Below are 20,504 nucleotides of genomic sequence, written 5' to 3' on the forward strand. Positions count from 1 at the left end.
TCATAATCGAGCTGAAAGAGTGTGGATTCTTACGTGGGAAAATACTGTAAAACAGCTCTCAGCAACTGATTGAAGATTCCTCTACTGGCCTCAAATTCAAATCTGGTCCTCGAAGCCAGTTCCTTTGCTTTTTAAAATGATTCCCCTGTAATCAGAGAATGATTTAGACCTGGGACACCACGTGGGTGCAATTAATTATCAGGTAGAACAGGAAACTAGCAGTAGTCTGGCACTCGTTAGTGTAAAACTTGAATAATCCTGCTCTACTGTATGAAACTACTGTATTTTTTATCTGACACACTTATAGCCTAATCCCTAGGATTATATTGACAAATTAAATAATGTCAGTCAAAACATGCACATTCAAGTTTCACTCTTTTATCTATTCCTCTGTGTCTGTTCTCTGTTTCTGTTTCTCTGTCGGTCTCTCACTTTCTCTAGCCCTGTTTATATCTGGTTCTAACATGCAACCTTTGTCTTGATCTTATCCACATTCTGATTGTGCCTACATTTATAGACCAGTGTTGACGATTAAAAGACGCATTGCGATTAGATTGTGATCAGATCTTATAAATGTAAACAGACAAGATCAGGTCAAGATCAGGACATCATCAGGACGCATGTTAACTGACGGTTTAAACAGGGCTTCTGTCTCTCTCTCTCGCTCCTTCCCTCTCTCTATTTGCCCCTCTCATTGATGAACAGGGTCAGTGGTTTGTCACACTGAGAATCCCAATCCCAATCTTGAATTCACTGTAAGCTACGTTACCCAATATTACTCACTGTGGGATTAAAAATATAATAATTGAAAACCCACCCAGAAAAAAAACACCTAAATAGCCTGTGTGTCCTAAATGTGTCCTGCAGTTACAGTATTTTATATTCAAACAATGGATTGTTTTAATGAAGAGCTATTCCCATATTCCCCTTTGCATAAACCTCCCTACCTTAATGCTTGTCACACTGTCTGATTATGATCAGAAGTTAATAGTACACTGGGTACAGTTCTAGACATAAAGCTACCATTACACCAGACGTAATCATCAGACACAGTGAAATGTCTGATCTTTACCCAGGCCTACCTATACATCTCTGTAGTCTAATGGGTCTTACTTGATACGTGGTAATACACAGCTGAGCCTGTTGAAAAAGAGGAATTGAACCCTGTTAGAACCCTCTCACACAGCGGACCCAGAGGACTCTACGACTCTCGCACAATGATACCATAGACTTCTGTTTTCCCTTGTAGTCCCAATCACTTACCATCACCCACTGCAACCCAACTGTTTACATTGCAGATAAAGAATGAGGCTTATAGACTGGAGAAGTGAAATTGCACTAAGCACCAAAGTATTGTTGGGTTCTTAACTTCCAATTGGATTTTCCGTGGGTATTTTACCCTGAAGCCTGGAATGATCTGGACGTGAGTACAATTCCTAGAGATAATGGAGGGTAAATCTAACCAGCGCTGATTGGGTCCTGATGGGGTCCAGCAGAAGGTTATTAGGAGGGCTCATTAGTGTACGACTGAAATGAAAGCAGGTCTTAGGTCTGATTCTGGCACTGACTGACTGGCATTTGTCTTCCAACCGGAGTCTTGCACAGTCTACTTTCAAAAGGGGGATTTTTCATTTGGCAGAGAGGGAGAGAGGCTTACTGTCAGCCTTATGGTCAGACAGTTAATTAGCATATATGTGAAGACGGGGGATACCAAGTGAGTGTGTGAATGGGGGAGGGTATTGGCAGGTTGAAAGAGAGTGTGTGTGTGTGTCCAAAATGGTTTTAATTGTTTAAACTTGGCATATAGGGAAGGAGAGATAATGAGCAATAATCGTCTATAATTGGCAGAGAAATATAATGATTCTAAATGTGTTTATGAGGTAGTTATTGAGGAGACGCTTGCCAGGTAAAGCTTGACTCAATCTTCTCTCCAATTAGTTGCAATTCTATGTACAATACATCTGTCATGCGGAGTTAATGGTAGGCTTCCGTCTACAATCCAACCTACCATGATCCTATATAATGAGTTCTGGATAACATGCACACCCCTTATATCAACAAACCAATGTGAAAACAAGAACAGCTACGCAAAACTTCAAAGCAATGTATTTCCATTTTATTAATATTATTCATTGTTGCTCAGACACGTGTATATACAAATACAGACCTTTTGATAATTTTTTGTCAGTTTTTCGTTCTTGTTTATATACTGGAAACAAAGCAGGTCGGTCGATACTTCTGCCCCCCAAAGAGGATCAGAGGAGAGGGGGAGAGCAGGGGGTGGGGTTGTTACAAGCACAAGAGGAGTACGCTCAATGGGATTTGATGCACACACAAATGAGTGGTTCTCGACACATGGGGAACGAGAGTAGGTGGAAATGTGCCCTACAGTCTGATCTAAGATCAGTCTAGCCAGTGTTTGAGCGTTTCCCTCTAATGGTTTAGGTTGAGCTAGGGAGAGGGTAAGCTGATCCTAGATCTGTGCCAACGGACAACTTCTACCCAGACCAAGTAGTGACTTAGCTAACATATGTCATCTAGCTGCTAGGCTATGGTGAGGCGGGTGGGGGTCCAAATTCCATAACAGGGAGAGAGTAAAGGCCCCTGGGTAACCTTTGTGCCGCCAGCACCCACTCCATGGTTGGGGAGGATGGCAGGGGGTGTTGAACACAGATGGTTCTGGCCTAAGGCATGGGAAAACCTATTTGTTGCCAAAGAGAGTTTCCGTGTCTCCCATTCAATGCGGCAATAGTAAATGAGACACAAACCCCCACACTCGCTGGAGTGCTCGCTCATGCACATTCTTGTGTAAGATGCATTACGAATACACATACACACACATGCACGCAAACTAGTTTGCACAGACAAACCTCTTCCTCACACACAATGATAGAGACTCTCTCTCCCACACATACTGTACACAAACACACTCACACATTAAACAGGGCATGAATAGTCCGAATGGACAGACTACAGCTACTTGGTAGAACAGTATAAAGTTACCAGACGATTGAGTCTCAAAGTTAAAGAGGAAGAAAACAACAATTATCTCGACTACTAATGAGCGTCTCCCTCTGTAACTCCACCCCCCCCCCCCTCTGTAACGCCACAACAAGCCTGCATTATGTACTGTACATGTCATCTGTTTCTGTAGCCACACAGCTCATCAGCCAGATGACCTCATTTTAATGGGATGCAAAACACACAACATGACAGTGGGGAATAAAAAGGGAGAATCCTACATTTAGCAAAGTTCTAAAGAAAAAAAAGAAAAAAAAAAAAAACATGTTATCATTTTTTTTTTTTTTTCTTACATGTTTCGTTAACAAGTCCATGCGCATGCCACATATGAAGCTGGCAAGATCCTTCCATTAAAAAACCAACCAAAAGTCCAGCCATGGCAAAACTCTGGGTTGGCCAACATGCTATCAAACGTTGAAGGCGAAAAAGCACAAACACTGTTAATCTTGTCCACGTCTGTTCTGTTCTCTCTGTCTGTTCTGTATGGATCCTTGTGACGAAGTGGTGACGGTGGCTGTTGATTGATTGGTTGAAACATAGCTATGTAGCAGGTGAGGCCCCCATTGGCTTTAAGTCCAAACAGCCGTACACAGGTACGCACAGGTGCAAAGGTACACACAAGTACTCATGCACAAGTACACACAAGTAAGCACAGATGTGCACAGCTTGTAATTTCTAGGCATTGAAGATCACAGTTCACAATGCACTTTTCATGTGTATAACTCCCAAATATCCAGAGATTCTACTGTGTTCATTGTTTTGTTTTTTAGAAAAGACATACGAATCAAATTAATACTTTAATATCAAACACTATTTACATCAAGAGTTTTTGCTAACAATAATCATCATCATAACAATAATAATAGTTTTAACAATGAAGTGTCTATTTTTTATTTTTTTTTGTCCTCCAGAAAGGTACAAAAACAGTAACTGATCTAACACTAATTGTTATATGGTTGACTACCTCAGGATACACGGTATCCAGTTAACAAGTTGATCCTCATTTCCCAAGTTAACGTGTGTACAGAATAAACCATGGTAATAATAGTAGCAATAATGATAAAGAGTAGTACGGGTAATTATAATAGAATACAATTAAAAGCTGGTCTTCCCAAAAAAAGTGTAGGCTAAAACGTTGTTGATGAAAGGCGGCCATCTTGGATTGAACATGGCGCCCATCCCCTGTGGCGTTCTGGTGAAAATTAGTACCTCATTAAATGGCGTCATCTCCTGTTACTCCCCAAAGATGAGCTGCTATTCTACTGTAATAGCATTGTTACTATAGTATGAAAACAAATACGGCCGAAAGCACACACAACCCTTCAGGAGAAGAATATAGAAGGCAGCCGAGAAAAATCAATAACAGAATAAATCAAAACAAATCAAAACATGCCTTGGGGAGAACAGTAGTACTTTAAGCATATGTATATATGCCATTTTATCGAGTGTTTTTAAAAAGGTTGTATTGGGTGGTTTTTTGTTAGGCACTCCAGTCATATATGCAACTTGTTTCCTCATTCACATCTTTCTTTCTCTCTCCTTCTCTCCTTATTTCTCTCTCCCCCATCTCCTTCACTCACCAGCCCTCTCTAACTGCAAGGTCACTGACGCTTTAAAAAAAACCAGGGTGAAACGTACACCCAATCCCCCCCCGGAGACCCCCCAGGCCTTCCACCATCTATTTTTAATACCAGAAAAAAACTCCCTTTACTCCACAACATGGGGTCTGCATGCCTGTCATTTTGAACCTCATTAAAGAGTCACTTAAGCCCGTAACAGTAGGAGCGGTAACTAGGCACGCATCTCTCTCTCTCTCTGTGTCTCTCTCTCTGTGTGTCTCTCTCTGTCTCTCTCTGTCTCGCTCCGTCCTCTGAAAGGAAACCTGTGTCAACAGACCTAATTCATGTATCTGAAACAGTGTTTCCATTTTAAATCTCTCCAGCTATGTTAATCTACCATCTGAGCCTGTGTGAGTCTAAGGAAGTTGAATGTCATTATAAAACAGTGCAATGTAGAAATACCAAAACGTGGCCTAAACAGCTCTGCATTCCAACTCGATGTTAAGGGATATTTTCTCTATTAACACACTCATTGCGAGTTGATTAAATTGAATTATGCGGTTGTAAAAATGAATGTGGTCCGGTCAGTGGAGAACAGGCCGTCTGCTATAATGGACTGTAGCTACAGCGTCTGAGCACTATTTGACTAATGGCTGCTGAATCTGTGGTTGGAGTTGAAGTTGTGGTTACGCATGAGTGGTAAAAAATACAGGAGAGCAACACTGTTGATGCCTCCTTTAACGGGTATACTGAATAGCTCTGCTGAGAGACAATTCCACATGTGAAGTTTTGTAGCATATCTAAGTGAACTAATGATAATCAATTGTGGGGAAAATATGTCGTTGCGTGGTAGGGGAGTGGTATTTTGAAAAGGGTGAGAGCGGCAGCTTTCTTAGCTGTTGATCCAGACCCTAGAGCTAGAGTCACATTCTTCTCTCCGCCAGTAACACAACCGTTCAACAACACAACATCTCTCCACACTCTGATACATACATGTCTTTGTTGTCACCATAGATGGCATTCAGAACATCAGCAAGAGAAGGCGTAGTATGTGAGGAACAACTCTCAAATGGTTTCTTATAACAAACTGAATCTAAACTGCACTCAGTGAGGGTTCAAGCTTCAAGTTAAGAGTCTTGTTATTATTGACAATGCATCATCTGGCACAAAGGAGCAATTACAGATGAAGTCGATGAATGAAGCACAAAATTACCTGCATGTTTTGCCACTCTTAAATGAAGTAATCGTTCAAAAAATTGATATTGTATTCTAGCGACGGTCCACAAAAGTGTTGAACGAAAGTGTTTGATTTGTATTTTATTTTGTGTGCCATGGCAACATTTCCTTGACTGTACCAGGCCATTCTCTACACACACAAGGACGGTAAAATGACAGCAAACCTTCATCAAAGAGGCCAAGGGGACTCGGCAATAGTTCAACCGACTCAGCTCACACATTCCCATACCCTCCTACTAAACATGTTCTGCACTGTATCTCAACTGGTACCTATGACCCTCCTCTATCTCTAAAACCCAACCAAAAACACCCATCTACATTCACCTGGTCCAGAGAGAGGTGAATCTGGAAAGACTAGGAGATGTGAGTGCTACCCATATCTGCTCTCTTGTTCTCTGTCTACACACGAGCTAAAACCACCATTACGTACTGTGTATTACTGCTTTACAACCTACCAAAAGAGCTACTGCTAAACTGTCAGTGTAAAAGTGTGCGTGTATGTGCGTGTACCTGTGTGTGTGTGTGTGTGTGTGTGTGTGTGTGTGTGTGTGTGTGTGTGTGTGTGTGTGTGTGTGTGTGTGTGTGTGTGTGTGTGTGTGTGTGTGTGTGTGTGTGTGTGTGTGTGTGTGTGTGAGCGGTGCAATGGATCAGCATGATGTAAAGTGATGTCAGAAGTCATAGGAAAACAAGAATCACTAAGTGTCAAAAACAAGGATTTGGCATCTTAGTTGACAGTTTTAAGAGGGAAACAGTCTCTCCCGCTTCCAACATCAACTTTTACAAACTCACTGAAGGAGAAAGACCACTTAAATATCTGGAAGAAAATAGAGTGTTTCTTATGAAGCCCACTCTCAATACCCCAACCCCCCCCCCCCCCCCCCCCGAATTCTCCCACCCCAGCTCCAGCCTCAGCATTGGGCAGATTCAGGCCGCACAGGGTATAATTCCCGTCCAGGACAGTGGGAGGCGCTATAAGGTGAAGAGTGTTGCTAGGCAGATTAGCAGTGCAGCCAGAAGTGGTCTGGCTATCCGCGAGTGTGACGCTGCATTTGTGCCGTCACTCCTGGAAGGTTCGGCCGACTCGTGACTCGTATCATCTAAGGGAACAAGAGAAGATAGTGAAATGAGCAGAGATTATCAACACATACACTGTTTTTCTCTATTTTCTTTGGAATGCCTATATCTTACAACTAAGAACAAAATGATGGCTGAAATAACACCGGTACACAATGTGCTGCTGCTACTGCTGCTGTTACACATCAGCCAGCCAGCAAGCCGGCCGCCCACTCTGCTTCGTGAGTCCCATCCTCTAAAGCTCAATGGCATGGTTAAGAGTCTCCCCAGGCTGACTGGCAGTGTTATCAATTTGCAGCCATGGGCCTGTCTAACGGCACACTGAGGGAGCAAGCTAGGCCAATGCAGAGCCACACAGAGCACAGGACTTTCCCCCACACACACTCACAGGTGGGTAACACAAACAGACAGATAAGAGAGAGAGAGCGAAAGGGGTAAGGGGGTGGGGCTGAGAGAGATAAAGGGAGAGAGGAAGAGGTACATAGGTTGGGGATGGCATTAAGGCAGGCAGGAAGATGGAGGCAGTCTAGGTCTCTGACCTTAATAAATCTAAACGCCAGACTCCCCAAGCTTGTGTGCGTGCATGTGTGAGCGTGAGAGAGAGAGAGTGTATGTGTGTGCGTGTGCGTGTGCGTGTGGGTGTGTCAGACGAGGTGACAGCTAGTGATAAACCCTGATCACCAGGGTACAGTGAACGGCTTCCATGAATAAATATAGAAAATGTAATATTCTCCAACTCCCAGACGTAAATATACATTTCAGAAAACTGTAATTGCTAATGCGATGACAAATATGATTCATAAAACTCTGTTTGAAATGACTAATGTGTTGCATTTTGACAGAGGTTAATTTATTCGCAGAGTCAGTGTGTATATGTGGTGTGTCCTTGAGGTAATCCAGAGCAGGAATTAGACAGCAATGTGTGTGTGAGAGCGAGTGAGTGAATGAGAGAGAGAGAGAGAGAGAGAGAGAGAGAGAGAGAGAGTGAATGAGAGTGAGAGAATGAGAGTGAGAGAAAGAGAGTGAGAGAAAGAGAGTGAGAGAAAGAGAGTGAGAGAAAGAGAGTGAGAGAAAGAGAGAGAGAGAGAGAGAGAGAGAGAGAGAGAGAGAGAGAGAGAGAAAGAGAGAGAGAGAGAGAGAGAGAGAGAGAGAGAGAGAGAGAGAGAGAGAGAGAGAGAGAGAATACCTGACCACTGTGACTGACCCAAACTGAGAGAGAGAGAGCTTTGACTATGTACAGACGCAGTGAGCAGAGCCTGTGCGATTGAGAGAGAGCCGCCGTAGAGCAGACATGAGCGCTCAAGAGAGTGACAGGCTGAGTGTGCGACACTGCCCACAAAATGAGAGTGAGAAACTGAGCTGCACTGCCTAACCTCCTGCCCAGATGTAGTGACCATGAGTAGAGAGACATGAGAGTCCCGCAGAGTACACAGAGTCCACAAAGAATTCGAGAGAGACAGAATCCAGATTTTGATAAACTCCCATAGTCTACTGGGTGAGAGATTGCCACAGTGTGCGCATCACAGCGAGCAGAGATTGAGTGTGAGCCTGATTGCCAGCGAGAGAGAATGAGGGCGAGAGCCAGTGAGAGTGAGACAGAACGAGCCACTGTGAGAATGACAGTGACCCAGATTGAGTGATTGATTTAGTTTTAGACTGTGTGTGCTTTAGAGCCAGTTTGATACAGTGTTACAGACACTGCGATATATATAGATATAGACAGTTTGTGAGATAGTGCTTTATTGTGTTTGAGAGAGCTTCTGTGAGTGTGTGAGAGTGTGTTACTGTTCGATTTTTATTGTGTTAGTTTGAGCTTTTGTGATAGTGTGAGCCTGACCTCGACTGTGCGTGTGTGAGCGAATGTTAACGACATGTGTTCGCCAGTGCCAGAGTGAGAGAGCCCCTGAGTGAATGAGTGAATTGAATGTGAGATTGAGAGAGAGAGAGAGAGAGAGAGAGAGAGAGAGAGAGAGAGAGAGAGAGAGAAAAAATGCAGCTAGCTGACAGAGGGTTAGAGTATGAACATGCATTCTGTCATAATAAAGCCTTGGGTTCTTAGAAGAGTAGAATAGAGTCAATTTAAATGAAGACAGAGGGTAGAAAAGGCCATGGAGTCAATAGTCAGGATTTCAATAGACTTCAGCATTAATGGACTCTATTGTGCAAATATTTATTTTTCAATATTGCATATCATGTTCCTCAGATTGAACATATGTGAAACACAGCTCACAGTTCAATTAAAGCAAACTGGAGGATTACATTGAATCTAGGATATATAGCAGCCCCAAAAATTATTTGGCTGCAAGCCACCCAATTCTGTTCTTTTTTTCACCATTTTGTCTTTTGAACAATCAGATCACCTCTGAAAAAGATCTGATGTGAAAAGATCTGATGTGATTGGTCAAAATACCAATTAGTGGAAAAAAGGTAAGATTGGGCTGCCTGTCTAAACGCAGCCTCTGTGTTCTGACACAAGTAGCCTATGTTATATGCTGACATGAGACATGAGGCGTTTTACCAGGGACAACTGTGGTGTATGACATATGACACATGCAAACATAGACCATATCACCAGCAAAATACAACTGGCAACAGCTAGCAGCAACACAACAATGCAGTAGCATGAACATTCTAACATGACAACCATGCTGGGAGAGCATACAGATGTAGGATCTTAATTTGATCCCTCTTTTGTTGCCGAGAATTTTCGTGTAGTGTAGTGTAGTGTAGTGTATTTCAGTTTTAAAAAGGCTTCTAAAGTTTATAATTTCCACTTTGAAATTTCAGACTCGATTTGCCCTGATGAAAAAATGTATTAACCCTGACAAAAACATTTTCTGTTGCTGCGGGATTATTTTCCAGCTATAGCATACTGGCTCAAATGAAGAGCCTACATCTGTAGATGGATCAATCAGCGCAGAAAAAGAGAGAAAGAGAGGAAGGGATGTGTGTGTGTGTGTGTGTGTGTGTGTGTGTGTGTGTGTGTGTGTGTGTGTGTGTGTGTGTGTGTGTGTGTGTGTGTGTGTGTGTGTGTGTGTGTTCGTGCAAGGAGGACAGACAGAAGTACATGAATGCAGAAAGCCATACTAACCTCGAGGTTCTAACGAATTGTCTACTTTGTCGTTAACGTCAAAAACACGGTCATGTACGCCTATAGTTTTCACGCAGTTGTCTAGAGATAAAAATAGAGATAATAGATGTCATTAGAGATAATAAGCCAAATAGGTTAGTGACACCCCCCCCCCCCCCCCCCCAAACTACCCATCCTTAAAACAACGATCCCCAAGCCCCAAGCTCATGACAGCATTCACAAGACGTGTGCAATTCATTTCATTCAAATCTTTCATTCTTTCACTTGTCTTTGGATAGAAACAAATGGTAGGCACTGCCATAGGTTAACAATATTGGAGTTGTCATGAGATATGAAACTGACATGTTCAACAGAGAGCAAGGAGTCATTCAGAAGGCGTTCAAGTATTGAGAGCAGGGAAAATACATCACGAGTGTTAAACAGGCTCCGTGTCAATGTTTCTGTTGCAGCTGGAGAGACTTACTTGATGGCCGGACGAAAACTTTGAGTTTCAGGCATGTTCTTCTCCCGTTCTCGGCGATAGTGGAGGCTGGAAAACAAGGACACAAGAACACGGATAAAGACAATGCTACTACAGTACACCTTAAAACATTTTCAAACACACAAACACAATTGTCCTCTTTTCAAAGGACTGCAACCTACTGTTCAACACAATATTTTCTGCACCAAAAGAGAGCAGAGTTCAATTTAATCTTGCATTTGTAATATGACTCTGAGCAAGCGTTCGGCTAGTTAATTGTGCTCATGCTGACTGCTAAGTGGATTTGGTAGGTGTTGTCACGGTGCTATTGGACTGGTGGTCGGAAAGCTTTTTCAGACAGTCTAGGTCACTCCAGAGATTGTGTGTGTGTGTGTGTGTGTGTGTGTGTGTGTGTGTGTGTGTGTGTGTGTGTGTGTGTGTGTGTGTGTGTGTGTGTGTGTGTGTGTGTGTGTGTGTGTGTGTGTGTGTGTGTGTGTGTGTGTGTGTGTGTTTTTGTTTTACTACCATTGTGGGTACCAGAAGTCCTCACAAGGATAGTGAATAAGGACAAGTGGGGACATTTTGCCTGTCCCCACGAGGACAAAAGCTATTTTAGGCTTAGGGGTTAGGTTTAGCGTTACAATTAGGGTTACGGTTAGGTTTAGGAGTTAGGGTTAGGTATAGTTTTAGGGTTAGGGTTTGGGGTTAAGTTTAGGCTTAGGGTTAAGTTTAGGGTTATGGTTAGGTTAAGGGTTAAGGGTTAAGGTTGGGGTTAGATTTAGGGTTAGGGAAAAAAGGATTTGGGATGGGAATCAATTCTTTGGTCCCCAAAAGGATAGCAATACAAAACTGTGTGTGTGTGTGTGTGCATGTGTGTGCGTGCGTGTGTGTGCGTGTGTATTAGGCTACTGCGGGCAGGATTGCTTTATAAAATAGCCAGTGTGTGTGTCGCTGGTTGGCCATCAACACTAACGGCTTGGTAGCTGAGCAGGTGATGTCTCCTGTAAGAGAGGGTAAAACAGGAGTTGTGTGGACTGTGTGTGTGACGATCACATCCATCCCTGCCACAGAAAATAGTTTAAAATACATTGTGTGTTCTTCATGTCTTAACACCCATGTTGGAAAGAGAACATCTTTACATTGCGCCTCCTATTTTATCACCTTCTTCTACAGAAGAAGACAATCAAATATACTTCTCCTGAGTCCTTCATGCCCAGTTCCTTCCACAACAGCCTCCTTTGTGACTTCCAGTAACGGGTTCTCTGGGCACCATTTTGTGTCATCTGAGCATCATTCCCCAGCAGATGAGATGAAGTCAAGCGTATCCCTGGCCCGCCATTTGGGATTCGGGGTCTGTCATCGCCTCCTCACTGATCCTTACCCTGATCTATCGCTCTCTTTCTATTTATATATCTATCCCGTCCTCTCTAGATGAGGCTCTCTCCTCTCTGCTGTTTTCCTCTCCTCTTTGAACACACACATGTACACACATTCCCTGGATCTGTCTCATCTACGTCGTCTATCTAATCATTGAACAAGTCGCGGAGCGGGCTATTGTCTCTCTGCCGTGTGCTTTACATTCTCTCTGCCGTGTGCTTTACATTGGAACAGGCCTCTTCACACAGCGCTCTGGGCAGCGCTCTGGGCAGCGCTCTGGGCATTTATTCCCTTTTACAAAGACAACAACAGAATGTGGGGCATTAGGAAAAAAGCAGTCTCCCAAGTCCTCTTATCGTTCTAGCACATAAAAGAGAGCCTAATAGCAATGGGAAAGAGATGGAGATCCATTCCTCTAGGGCACAGCTATATTTCATTCTCTTTTTCCATTTCCCCTTCTTCTCCGTCTTAGGTTTTGATGTTCTCAGCTCATCAGATGTGCTGCATATGCACTGGCAAAACCATCTCCCCAACTTCCTCCTCTCTTTCGCATTATCTCTTGTAGTGTGTGACACCGTTGGCTCATCAGCTGAATGTAAACGCGTGTGGGAGGAGAGCGGAGCTCCAAACGGTGTCTTTGCTCACATCAGTTCACACGGAGCCGATGAAGGAGGGATGGAGGAGAGATGAGAGGAAATAAAAAAAAGCCGTGTCTTAACATGGCGAGCATGGCAGAGGCAGTCAGTGACACATTAATGAACCTTGGCTACCCTCGCTCGCCTGTTCGGTTGCTCACTCGCCCTTTTTCACTCCCCCCCCCTCTCTCAAATACACACGCACGCTCACGCGCAAGCTCACAAGCACACACACACACAGGGCCCTGCTGAAATCCAAATGTCTTATCTTCATCATCATCTTTGTGGGTGGAGTCGAGTCAGGGCTATCCACACCAACCACATAACTCACACTACAGATCAAAAGTGATGAGCTTGGTAAAAGTGGCAGAACACACTCCATGTGGGAGCCTCTCTTTGCCATCTGTAAGCTATTTGCCACCCACACAAACAGAAAATAATTAAGTGCATGGAAGAGAAAATATGCAGTACTATCTGTCCCAATACTGGGGATTACTGCCAATTTACCTCTTTATCGCTCTAACCACTGATATGAAAGGATAGAGTTTCATAATACTTTTTCATCAATCAAGCCCTTTCATAACTGTGAAAATTATAGAAAGCGGACAAGGAAAGGAAACTTCTTTGCCGTGGTTTAGTGTTAAATATGCATTAGTTGGGAAGGTTTTCATCGTTCGTAAACTACGAAGGGAAGATTTAGCTGCACTGCATTCCTTCCTTGTAGCAGCTATACATTCTTTGGGCTTGATGAGGACCCCTCCGCCCTCAGAGCCCGCGCCGTCCACGCCAGAGCCTGTTTATTTTGGATTACCATGCAGTGGAGGGGCAGCTTATTGTTCTTGTCAGGCACTAACATCAACACCTGCTATTCTGGTTCCCATCAAGCCCAAGCCCCAGCCATCCATCCATCCATCCAGGCTGATGCCTTTGAAAGGCAGAGGCACTGAAAGGATGCCCCAGAACAGAGGACCAGGTTGGGTTACTCCTTAGAGCGATGTCCCCTGGCTGTTAATGACTGGCCCCCTCAGTACACTGCATAATGCAGGTGCATTAAGGCAAATGGAATGAACCAGAATCCAATTACGCAAGAACAAACAGGTGCGCTCAGGGTGGATTAAATGAGATATTGTTTCAATCTCAGCCACGCCGCAATTGTAATGTTATCTGGAAAACACATTTCCTTTGGCTTACTTACAATATGAAACATAACAATGGATACAAAATGGCAACATTATGTGTTTGGAAAGGGAGGGAAATTAAGTTTGTTCGTGAGTTACCTTATTGGGTATTATTATGCAACATTATTATCATTTTTACGAGGTAGTTTCAGTATGTAGCTGGAAAAAATAGTAAAAGCTGTGAGTTAATGAAGCCAGTCAAAGAGGATTTGGCAATTCTTTTCCATCTGTTTTTTCCCTAAATCCAAAGTCATTTGGGGGCTTTCATGGCCAGTGAACCATAGCCCAGCTTTGATACTTCCAACTCCTCATCATTTCAGATTAGCAAGCACAATGCGGATGATAGGCTTAGAAATCATATAATTATTATTTTGGACAATATTGGAGAGATTAGACAAGGCAATAACGCAATCATTTCAAATGATTACGTTTATGGTTAGTAATAATGATGGATTACATCTATATACAGTGGGGAGAACAAGTATTTGATACACTGCCGATTTTGCCGATTTTCCTACTTACAAAGCATGTAGAGGTCTGTAATTTTTATCATAGGTACACTTCAACTGTGAGAGACGGAATCTAAAACAAAAATCCCGAAAATCACATTGTATAATTTTTAAGTAATTAATTAGCATTTTATTGCATGACATAAGTATTTGATACATCAGAAAAGCAGAACTTAATATTTGGTACAGAATCCTTTGTTTGCAATTACAGAGATCATACGTTTCCTGTAGTTCTTGACCAGGTTTGCACACACTGCAGCAGGGATTTTGGCCCACTCCTCCATACAGACCTTCTCCAGATCCTTCAGGTTTCGGGGCTGTCGCTGGGCAATACGGACTTTCAGCTCCCTCCAAAGATTTTCTATTGGGTTCAGGTCTGGAGACTGGCTAGGCCACTCCAGGACCTTGAGATACTTCTTACGGAGCCACTCCTTAGTTGCCCTGGCTGTGTGTTTCGGGTCGTTGTCATGCTGGAAGACCCAGCCACGACCCATCATCAATGCTCTTACTGAGGGAAGGAGGTTGTTGGCTAAGATCTCGCAATACATGGCCCCATCCATCCTCCCCTCAATACGGTGCAGTCATCCTGTCCCCTTTGCAGAAAAGCATCCCCAAAGAATGATGTTTCCACCTCCATGCTTCACGGTTGGGATGGTGTTCTTGGGGTTGTACTCATCCTTCTTCTTCCTCCAAACACGGCGAGTGGAGTTTAGACCAAAAAGCTTTATTTTTGAATCATCAGACCACATGACCTTCTCCCATTCCTCCTCTGGATCATCCAGATGGTCATTGGCAAACTTCAGACGGGCCTGGACATGCGCCTGCTTGAGCAGGGGGACCTTGTGTGCGCTGCAGGATTTTAATCCATGACGGCGTAGTGTGTTACTAATGGTTTTCTTTGAGACTGTGGTCCCAGCTCTCTTCAGGTCATTGACCAGGTCCTGCCGTGTAGTTCTGGGCTGATCCCTCACCTTCCTCATGATCATTGATGCCCCACGAGGTGAGATCTTGCATGGAGCCCCAGACCGAGGGTGATTGACCATCATCTTGAACCTCTTCTATTTTCTTCTATTTTCTAATAATTGCGCCAACAGTTGTTGCCTTCTCACCAAGCTGCTTGCCTATTGTCCTGTAGCCCATCCCAGCCTTGTGCAGGTCTACAATTTTATCCCTGATGTCCTTACACAGCTCTCTGGTCTTGGCCATTGTGGAGAGGTTGGAGTCTGTTTGATTGAGTGTGTGGACAGGTGTCTTTTATACAGGTAACGAGTTCAAACAGGTGCAGTTAATACAGGTAATGAGTGGAGAACAGGAGGGCTTCTTAAAGAAAAACTAACAGGTCTGTGAGAGCCGGAATTCTTACTGGTTGGTAGGTGATCAAATACTTATGTCATGCAATAAAATGCAAATGAATTACTTAAAAATCATACAATGTGATTTTCTGGATTTTTGTTTTAGATTCCGTCTCTCACAGTTGAAGTGTACCTATGATAAAAATTACAGACCTCTACATGCTTTGTAAGTAGGAAAACCTGCAAAATCGGCAGTGTATCAAATACTTGTTCTCCCCACTGTAGCTCTTCTTGTCATTATGTCTACTGCAAAGTGCTTTATGATCGATTGTATGATCGTACATCCCATCCACCACCTACAGCAGGGTTCCCCAACTGGTGGCCTGCGGTCTGAATTTGGCCCATGGGTGGTTTTATTTGGCCCCCTAAGTTTATTGAGCAGAAAATAAAACTCATTATTGGACATTAAAGACTGTAAAAACACCACGAAATCAGCTACAAGTTATTTTAATTTTGAAAATCTGTTCCCAAGTATTCCCACACATAATAGAGAGATGCTTGATCGTAATAGCAACACTGCTTGTATTCGCTAAAAAGGCAAAAAAGATGGTGCCGACAGGAGATGGCCGCCTCGCTTCGCGTTCTTAGGAAACTATGCAGTATTTCGTTTTTTATGTATTATTTCTTACATTGTTACCCCAGGAAATCTTAAGTCTTATTACATACAGCCGGGAAGAACTATTGGATATAAGAGCAACGTCAACTTACCAACATTACGACCAGGAATATGACTTTCCACCACCCAGGACAATGGATCAGATCCCAATAGGCGACCCAAAACAACGGCGCAGCAGAAGGGGCAGACGTAGCAGCCTTCTGGTCCGGCTCCATAGACGGACACATCGGTCACCGCTCCCGAGTAAACTACCCGCCAATGTCCAGTCTCTTGACAACAAGGTAGACATAATTCGAGCAAGGGTTGCCTTCCTGAGAGACATCAGAGATTGTAAGATTCTCTGTTTCACGGAAACATGGCTCACTCAGGATATGTTATCAGAGCCGGTACAGCCACCTGGTTTCTTCACGCATCGCGCCGACAGAAACAAACATCTCTCTGGTAAGAAGAAGGGCGGGGGTGTATGCCTTATGATTAACGAGTCGTAGTGTGATCATAACAACATACAGGAAATCAAGTCCTTTTGTTCACCTGACCTAGAATTCCTTACAATCAACTGCCGACCGCATTATCTACCAAGAGAATTCTCTTCGATTATAATCACAGCCGTGTATATATCTTTACTAGCTTTACCTAGTAAAGACTTACAGATGACCTGGAGCCAGTGGGTTTGGCGACGAATATGAAGCGAGGGCCAGTCAACGAGAGCATATAGGTCGCAGTGGTGGGTAGTATATAGGGCTTTGGTGACAAAACGGATGGCACTGTGATAGACTGCATCCAATTTGCTGAGTTGAGTGTTGGAGGCTATTTTGTAAATGACATCGCCGAAGTCAAGGATCAGTAGGATAGTCAGTTTTACGAGGGTATGTTGAGCAGCATGAGTGAAGGATGCTTTATTGAGAAATAGGAAGCCGATTCTAGATTGAATTTTGGATTGGAGATGTTTAATGTGAGTCTGGAAGGAGAGTTTACAGTCTAACCACACACCTAGGTATTTGTAGTTGTCCACATATTCTAAGTCAGAACCGTCCAGAGTAGTGATGCTGGATGGGCGGGCAGGTGTGGGCAACGATCGGTTGAAAAGCATGCATTTATTTTTACTTGCATATAAGAGCAGTTGGAGGCCACGGAAGGAGAGTTGTATGGCATTGAAGCTCGTCTTGACGTTAGTTAACACAGTGTCCAAAGAAGGGCCAGAAGTATACAGAATGGTGTCGTCTGCGTAGAGGTGGATCAGAGAATAACCAGCAGCAAGAGCGACATCATTGATGTATACAGAGAAAAGAGTCGGCCCGAGGATTGAAACCTGTGGCACCCCCATAGAGACTGCCAGAGGTCCGGACAACAGGCCTTCCGATTTAACACACTGAACTCTGTCTGAGAAGTAGTTGGTGAACCAGGCGAGGCAGTCATTTGAGAAACCTAGGTTGTTGAGTCTGCCGATAAGAATGTGGTGATTGACAGAGTTGAAAGCCTTGGCCAGGTCGATGAATACAGCTGCATTGTATTGTCTCTTGTCGATGGCGGTTATGATATCATTTAGGACTTTATGCGTGGCTGAGGTGCACCCATGACCAGCTCGGAAACCAGATTGCATAGCGGAGAAGGTACGGTGGGATTCAAAATGGTCGGTGATCTGTTTGTTAACTTGGCTTTCGAAGACCTTAGAAAGTGGTGACAGTGGTGACAGTGTTTCCTAGCCTCAGTGCAGTGGGCAGCTGGGAGGAGGTGCTCTTATTCTCCATGGACTTTACAATGTCCCAGAACCTTTTGAAGTTTGTGCTACAGGATGCACATTTCTGTTTGAAAAAGCTAGCCTTTGCTTTCCTAACTGACTGTATATATTGGTTCCTAACTTCCCTGAAAAGTTGCATATCGCGGGGGATATTTGATGCTATTGCAGTACGCCACAGGATGTTTTTATACTGGTCAAGGGCAGTCAGGTCGGGAGTGAACCAAGGGCTATATCTGTTCCTGGTTCTACATTTTTTTGAATGGGGCGTGCTTATTTAAAGAACAACCAGGCATCCTCTACTGACGGAATGAGGTCAAATTAAGTGCTTTGAGAGACTAGTCAAGGATCATATCACCTCCACCCTAACGGACACCCTAGACCCACTCCAATTTGCTTACCGCCCCAATAGGTCCACAGACAATGCAATCACAAATCACACTGCCCTAACCCATCTGGACAAGAGGAATACCTATGTAAGAATGCTGTTCATCGATTACAGCTCAGCGTTTAACACCATAGTACCCTCCAAACTCGTCATTAAGCTTGAAACCCTGGGTCTCGACCCCGCCCTGTGCAACTGGGTCCTGGACTTTCTGACGGGCCGTCCCCAGGTGGTGAGGGTAGGAAACAACATCTCCACCCCGCTGATCCTCATCACTGGGGCCCCACAAGGGTGCGTTCACAGCCCTCTCCTGTACTCTCTGTTCACCCATGACTGCGTGGCCATTCACGCCTCCAACTCAATCATCAAGTTTGCAGACGACACTACAGTGGTAGGCTTGATTACCAACAACAACAAGACGGCCTACAGGGAGGTGGTGAGGGCCCTTGGAGTGTGGTGTCAGGAAAATAATCTCACACTCAACATCAACAAAACAAAAGAGATAATCGTGGACTTCAGGAAACAGCAGAGGGAGCACCCCCCAATCCACATCGACGGGACAGTAGTGGAAAGTTTTATGTTCCTCGGCGTACACATCACGGACAAACTGAAATGGTCTACCCACACAGACAGCGTGGAGAAGAAGGCGCAACAGCGCCTCTTCAACCTCAGGAGGCTGAAGAAATTTGGCTTGTCACCAAAAAAAACTCACTAACTTTTACAGATGCACAATTGAGAGCATCCTGTTGGGCTGTATCACCACCTGGTACAGCAACTGCTCCGCCCACAACCGTAAGGCTCTCCAGAGAGTAGTGAGGTCTGCACAACGCATCACCGGGGGCAAACTACCTGCCCTCCAGGGCACCTACACCACCCGATGTCACAGGAAGGCCAAAAAGATCATCAAGGACAACAACCACCCGAGCCACTGGCTGTTCACCCCGCTATCATCCAGAAGGCGAGGTCAGTACAGGTGCATCAAAGCGAGGACCCAGAGACTGAAAAACAGCTTCTATCTCAAGGCCATCAGACTGTTAATAAACAGCCATCACTAACGTTGAATGGCTGCTGCCAACATACTGACTCAAATCTCTAGCCACTTTAATAATAAAAAATTGGATGTAATAAATGTATCACTAGTCACTTTAAACACTTTATATAATGTTTACATACCCTACATTACTCATCTCATATGTATATACTGTCCTCTATACCATCTACTGCATCTTGCCTATGCTGCACGGCCATCACTCATCCATGTATTTATATGTACATATTCTTATTCATTCCTTTAGATTTGCGTGTATAAGGTAGTTGTTGTGAAATTGTTAGATTACTTGTTAGATATTACTGCACGGTCGGAACTAGAAGCACAAGCATTTCGCTACACTCACATTAACATCTGCTAACCATGTGTATGTGACCAATAAAAATCGATTTGATTTGATACAAATATAGTCCTCACATTGCGTTAGCGTTGCGTTAAAATGCATTTCCAGTGTGCTGGGCCTGGATCTCAAGCTGGCCTTAATAATAAGGGGATCCATATCCTTTGATCCCAGCTTGTCTGTTAGGATAGGTTGGGTTAAGTTAAACCTGAGTGCCCTCCAACACTGTATGCAGCATCCCTAGCAAGCTAGCTTTGCCAGCCCGCTGACTAACTTGCGCTTCCCCAGAGCCATGATGTTTCTGATTCACTGGGATTACTCTCGTGTTTCCGTCTTCTGGGACCCAGTCTGGGTTTACAGAGCATGGAACGATATAATGAGCTCCGTAAGTATCGGGGCAGTGACACATTTGTTGTTTTGACTGTGTACTCCAGCACTTGAACTTGAAATAATGCAATGACTATGAGGTTAAAGTGCAGACTGTCAGCTTTCATTTGAGGGTGTTTTCATCCATTTCAGGTGAACCGTTTAAATCATTTTGTCCCTCATAGTCATTGTATCATTTCAAATCAGAGAGTCCAGAGCCAAAAAAAACAAAAATGTGCCACTGTCCCAATACTTTTGGAGCTCACTGTAGCACGCACCCAGACACCCTTGCACGCATTCACATGCACGCACACGCGTCAACGAGCCGCACAGCAGTCTGCATTTCTGTCGTGAAAGAAACAATAGAAGAAGAAAAACTAAGACAAAGAACAACAACTGCAGTGCTGACGGCCACACAACCTGTGTGCGGGGAGATTGAGGAGATGGCCCCGGGAGAGGACCATTAACCAGATGTTGCTATCGTCCAATCACAATAGGCGGTACTGAAGGATGGATGGAGGG

At 44.0% G+C, this 20,504-nt stretch overlaps 1 protein-coding gene across 2 annotated transcripts in view; it reads right to left on the reverse strand.

Moving 5' to 3' along the window:
• Positions 1-2,094: 2,094 nt before the first annotated feature.
• The window catches only part of LOC139576442 (ephrin-A5b-like), a 114,718-nt gene continuing 96,308 nt past the window's right edge, over positions 2,095-20,504 (reverse strand). The window contains exons 3-5 of one of the 2 annotated variants that reach the window (XM_071402568.1): positions 10,445-10,510; positions 9,982-10,062; positions 2,095-6,913 (exon numbers count right to left, since the gene is read on the reverse strand). In XM_071402568.1, the coding sequence (XP_071258669.1) occupies positions 6,786-6,913; positions 9,982-10,062; positions 10,445-10,510 (275 nt within the window). In that variant the 3' untranslated portion in view covers positions 2,095-6,785. The remainder of the gene's footprint in view (positions 6,914-9,981; positions 10,063-10,444; positions 10,511-20,504) is intronic. The other variant, XM_071402569.1, reaches the window with a different exon arrangement.

Source organism: Salvelinus alpinus, chromosome 5 (genome assembly GCF_045679555.1).
Source record: "Salvelinus alpinus chromosome 5, SLU_Salpinus.1, whole genome shotgun sequence".
Classification (NCBI taxonomy): domain Eukaryota; kingdom Metazoa; phylum Chordata; class Actinopteri; order Salmoniformes; family Salmonidae; genus Salvelinus; species Salvelinus alpinus.